Source organism: Trichechus manatus, unplaced genomic scaffold (genome assembly GCF_000243295.1).
Source record: "Trichechus manatus latirostris isolate Lorelei unplaced genomic scaffold, TriManLat1.0 scaffold00208, whole genome shotgun sequence".
NCBI classification, from domain to species: Eukaryota; Metazoa; Chordata; class Mammalia; order Sirenia; family Trichechidae; genus Trichechus; species Trichechus manatus.
The window spans coordinates 3,104,679-3,110,400 of record NW_004444144.1 but is presented as its reverse complement, the minus strand read 5'-3'; the positions used below and the strand labels follow the sequence as shown (position 1 = coordinate 3,110,400).

Here is a 5,722-nt window from a genome sequence, read left to right as displayed (position 1 = left end):
CTGCTAACCAAAAGGTCAGCAGTTTGAATCCACCAGCCACTCCTTGGAAACCCTATGGGGCAGTTCTACTCTGTCCTATAGGGTCACTATGAGTCGGAGTCAACTGGACAACAGCAAGTTTTGGTTTACTGTGTACTATGAGTTATGCTATTTTCTGTTATTGGAAAAATAGAAGAAACATGTAGAGGATTTCACATAGTTGAGACCTGCCATACACAGATGTAATGACAGAATGAAAATCAACATATTGACAAGTACCTAATAGACTAAGAATCCACTGTGTTGACAGTATGTTACTGTCTCTCTCATACCAAAATCAAACCCGTTGCCAGTGAGCCGAGTCTGATTCATAGCGACCCTATAGGACTGAGTAGAACTGCCCTATAGGGTTCCCAAAGAATGACTGGTGGAATCGAACTGCTGACCTTCTGGTTAGCACTTGAGCTCTTAACCAGTATCATAAGTATTTGCTAAAAGTTATTCATTCATGTGTTTTATTTGACAAATTTTTCTTAAGTACCTACTCTGTATCAATCCCTATGCTGGGTGTTGGACATACAGTGATGATATTCATAGACAGGATCTTTGCCCCCAGGAAGCTTATAGTTTGGGGGTTGTCATGGGCATAGACTGGCAGAGGGAAGGTGACATAAATGGAAGAAATGAGCAATGGTGTAGAGGTGAGAAGAACCAAGTCACAGAAGCAAATGTTTGTGCTTTGAGTGGCTAACCTCTTAGGTTGGTCTTAGGGACACAGAGTAGTTTGGGATGTTGGAAATGAAGTAATATGAATTTGACCTTTTCATTTCAGCATAGCTGAGATAATTTATATTATCTCATATCCATGTTTCCCAATAAGCTTTTCCCTAGCTTCATCCTTAATAATAGCTTCATGCCAGAATACCTAAGAACAGAACAAAATATTCTTACCTGGTTTCATCAAGCTTCCTACCTCCACATCTCAACTTCCTCCCCAGGAAACCCAACTATGCAGTTTCAAGGCCTAATGTACTTTGCCTTAGTTTCCCTTTTCTCCAAAAGTTCAATCGTAATCACACGCCCCTTTTCATTGCTTTCTTTCCCCCTGCATTATCAATTCTTCCTCTTTCTAAATACTATCACATTTTAAAGTAACATTTTTCTAATTATAAACGTAACATATGCTAAATACAGAAAATTTGAAAAAAACACAGAAATGTACAAAGAAAAAAATCTTCTGCTACCCAAAGAAAGCTACTTTCAAGGGGCAGGGTGAGGTATCATACTTTATTTACTGTTTGATTACCTGTTTTTCTACTTAGTAAAATATTATTAAAAATCTCCGAAGTCAGTATGTATTTTTTTCAATGACTGTATAATATTCTCACATTATCTAAATCTTGTGAACAATTTCCTATTGTTAATCACTTTCTCACTGCAAAGAACATCCTTGCCTTTACATTTCTCACACACCTCTCATTTTTCTTCCTGGAAGAAATTCCTAGATGTGGAATTACTGCATCAGAAGTATGCAGAATTTTTAAAGCTTGATACATACGGATGCATAACTTTGTGGAAAGTTTTCTGTCAATTTACAGCCTTTCTTGCTGTGTTTGAGAATGAGCATTTACCCGTAATACACACTAGATATTATCTTTCATTTTAGTCTTTGTCAGTCTCTTGCACGTAAAGTGGTGTACCACTGCTTTTTAACATTGTATTCCTTTAATTGCCACCTTGGAGCAGGGATAAGAAGATAGGTCCAGAGATCAGAAAGATCTGGATTTGAATTCTGGTCTGTCCCTTGCTAGCTAGTGTGTCCTGGATGAAATGTCTTACCCTTTCTAGATCTCAATTTTCTCATGAGAGTACCAGTGGTACCTGCTTCATATGGTTGATGTAGGAATTACATGAACACTTAGTACTGTGCCTGGCACACAGTAAACATTTGATAAACATTGTCGCTCAGTAAACTTTTGAGGAAGAGGAGAAGGAAGCAGTTTGTTGAGCATTGGTATTTTTCTTTTGAGAATAGTCAGATCATGCCCTTTGGTCATTTTCTATTTAAGTACATTTCTGTTTGAGCGTATATCTATTTAAATATTATTTATTATCAGTATATATTTCAATTAAGTATATTAAGTATATTTATATTTAAATATTATCAGCCTCCCCTGAGCAGTGTAAACAGTTAATGCATTTGACCGCTAGCCCAAAGGTTGGAGGTTTGAGTCCACCCAGAGGTGCCTTCATAGAAAGGCCTGGTGATCTACTTCTGAAAAATCAGCCATTGAAAACCCTACGGAGCATAATTCTATTCTGACACACAGGGGGTCGCCATGAATCAGAGTTGAGTCAGTGACAACTGTTTTTATCTGCTGTATATATTACTGACTGATATGTTTCCCCAGTTGGTTGTTTCCATTTTGTTTATAGTGTTTTTAAAGAGAGAAGTTTTACATTATGGAGTCTTTGAATATTTGCCTTTGTTTTTTTCAGCCTATGGTAATTTTCTTTGAAAGACTTTCTATGTGTCAAAATTATAAAATCAGCCAATTTTATAAATTTAAGAATATATGCCTCTTGTAATACAGCTTTTTAAAATTTTTATTTTACACGTTGGTACTTTGATCTCTATAACACTTGAAATGTGCTTGTTTCAGGCACCCCCTTTGCTGGAAAAGCAAGAAGAAGATGAATCTCTCATTCCCATGTTTCTCACAGAGCTGATGTTGACAGTCGAGTCACTGCTTTTTGAGCCTTCTTTGGAAGACTTTCTGGTGCGTGTTTCTTCGTACAACACCCTTGGCGTATAGCACCTTGTTGGAAAATGAAGCAATTGTTTTACTATCAAATGGTTGGCAGGACTGCCGTTGCTACTTCTCCAAACTGATCATACAAAATAGAAAGCATTGTTCTATGGGCAGCCCTGCACTTACGTAAAAACGATCTGAATGGTTAGCATATTTTCTTTAACTTGGGACAAATCAGGAACTTGGTAAGATACACTATTGTCTTGGTTATCTAGTGCTGCTATAACAGAAATACCACAAGTGATTTCTCTTCAACAAAGAGAAATTTATTCTCTCACAGGCTAGGAGGCTAGAAGTCCGAATTCAGGGTGCCAGCTCCAGGGAGAGGTTTTCTCTCTCCGTGGGCTGTGAGGGAAGTCCTGGTCATCAGTCGTCCCCAGCTGAGAAGCTTCTCAGTGCAGGGACGCAGGGTCCAAAGGACATGCTGTTCTCCTGGCTCTTGTTTCTTGGTGGTATGAGGTCCCCCCTGTCTCTGTATGTTCACTTCTCTCTTTTATATCTCAAAAGAGATTGATTTAAAACATAACTTAATCTTGTAGATTGAGTCCTGCCTCATTAACATAACTGCCTCTAATCCCGCCTCATTAACATCATAGAGGTAGGATTTACATAGGAAAGTCGCATCAGATGTCAAAAAAATCACACAATACTGGGAATCATGGCTTAGCCAAGATGACACACATTTTTGGGTGACACAGTTCAATCCATGACAACTATCAAGAACATATTCTATACAAAGTTTAGAATTGGCTTCTTGGCATCCCTGTAATAAGAGTCCAAGAAACCCCTCTACTGTAAATATTATTTTTGAAATCTTTTAAAGTATGCTGCATTTGACAGAATTTTGTTGTTTTAGTTGTCTATTGATGTGTAACAGATTACCACAAATTTAGCAGTTTAAAACAACTCCTATTTATTCTCTCACAGTTTCTGTGGGTCAGGAGTCTTGGGAGAGCTTAGCTTGGTCCTTTAATTCAGGGTCTCTCCGGGCTGCAGTCCAGGTATCATCTTGGGCCAAGGTGTCATCAGAAGCTTGACTGGGGAAAGATCCATTTCCAGCCTCTCTTAGGTTGTTGGAAGAATTCATCCTTATGCACATATAAGACTGAGGTTCCTGTTTTTTGTGGAATGTCATCTAGGGACAACCTTTAGGTTCTCAAGACCTCCCACAGTTCCTTGGCATGTGGCCCACTGTATAAACAGTTCACAGTGTGGCTTTTTACTTTTCAGTACCAGCTGGAGAATCTCTCTCTCAGGAAGGGTTCCATCTCTCTCTTAAGGGCTTCCACTTGATTTAGTCAGTTCTACCCAGGATAATCTCCCTTTTGAGTAACTCAGAATTAACTGATTTTGGACCTTAATTACATCTACAAAATCGCCTCACCTTTGCCATGTAATGTCACCTAATCATGGGAGTGACATCCCATCATATTCATAAGTCCTACCCATACTCTAGAGGAGGGGGATTATACCAGGTTTGTACAGCAAGGGGATGGAATCTTGGGGGCCGTCTTAGAATTCTGCCCGTCACATTTGTGTATGTGCATAGATTAGTAATTTAATCAGTCTGTATTTTCTGCTGTTAACTGATATGCTTTGGTGCAAATAGCACTAGGATCTCTAGATTCTAGTCTGGGGTTTACAATTAATATGCAATGGTACATTGGGGAAACCTGTTACCTCTCTGAGGCTCAGCTTCTGTATTTCCAAGGTGAGAAGGCACATGAGTTTGAGAATTGCTTCCAATTCCAACAGTCTTTTGTACTGTGATTTGTCAAATAGGCTATTTCGTTTAAGACATTTACAATGATAGGCAGACTGCTGAGATCCCTGTATTGGAGCCTCCCTCAACAGCTGCCACACAGAAGCACTGGGCTGCCATGCCCACTCCTGGCCAGAAGACTCATTTCCTTCACTTGGGTGGCATGTGTCCTGTGCTGCAGTGACACGAAAAGGGTCTCTCCAGCAAGCAGATGGCTGTTCTTCCCTTTATCCCCACGTGATCAGGCTTCAAAAAATGACATACCCTTCCCTTTCCCTAATGTAGGACCCTGCCCCCACACAGGTATTTTTGTTTTGTTTTAATTTTTTTTTATTGTATCTCAGACAAAGGTTTACAGAACAAATAGTTTCTCATTAAACAGTCCATACACATATTGTTTTATGACATTGGTTAACAACCCCACTACATGTCAACACTCTCCCTTCTCAACCTTGGAGGACCTTTTTTTTTGTGTGTGTGAAAATGTATGTAGCCAAAGATATACCATTTCAAAAAATTTCTAGATGTACAATTCAGTGACATTGATTACATTCTTCCAGTTGTGCTGCTATTCTCACTATCCTTTTCCAAATTATTCCATCACCATTGTCTTCAACTCACTGTCCCCTAGGGTCCCCATCAAACATTTTGAGTTGCTGTTGTCAATTTGATCTCATATAGATAATTCTTTTTTTTTTTTTTTGTACTTTAGATGGTTTACAGAACAAATAATTTCTCATTAAACAGTTAGTACACATATTGCCCTATGACAATGGTTAACCCCACGACATGTCAACACTGTCCTTTCTCAATCTTGCGTTCCCTATCAGCAGCTTTCCTGTCCCCTCCTGCCTTCTAGTCTTTGTCCCTGGACAGCTGTGCCTCATTAGACCCGTTTTGTTTTATGAGGCTGTCCAATCCCCGGCTGAACAGTGAACCTTGGGAGTGACTTCATTACTAAGGTAAAAGGGTATCCGGGGGCCATACACTCAGGGTTTCTCCAGTCTCTGTCAGGTTAGTAAATCTGGTCTTTTTTTGTGTGTGTTAGAGTTTTGTTCTACATCCTTCTCTAGCTCTGTCCAGGACCCTCTGTTGTGATCCCAGTCAGAGCAGTTAGTGGTGGTAGCCAGGCACCATCTAGTTGTACTGGACTCAGTCTGGTGGAGGC

General features: G+C 39.5%; 1 protein-coding gene across 1 annotated transcript in view; it reads left to right on the top strand.

Annotated features, from left to right (window-relative positions):
• DNAH6 (dynein axonemal heavy chain 6) overlaps positions 1-5,722 on the top strand; it is a 349,864-nt gene that overhangs the window by 44,731 nt on the left and 299,411 nt on the right. Inside the window, exon 10 of the mRNA XM_004388248.1 lies at positions 2,643-2,759. Within this exon, the coding sequence (XP_004388305.1) occupies positions 2,643-2,759 (117 nt within the window). The remainder of the gene's footprint in view (positions 1-2,642; positions 2,760-5,722) is intronic.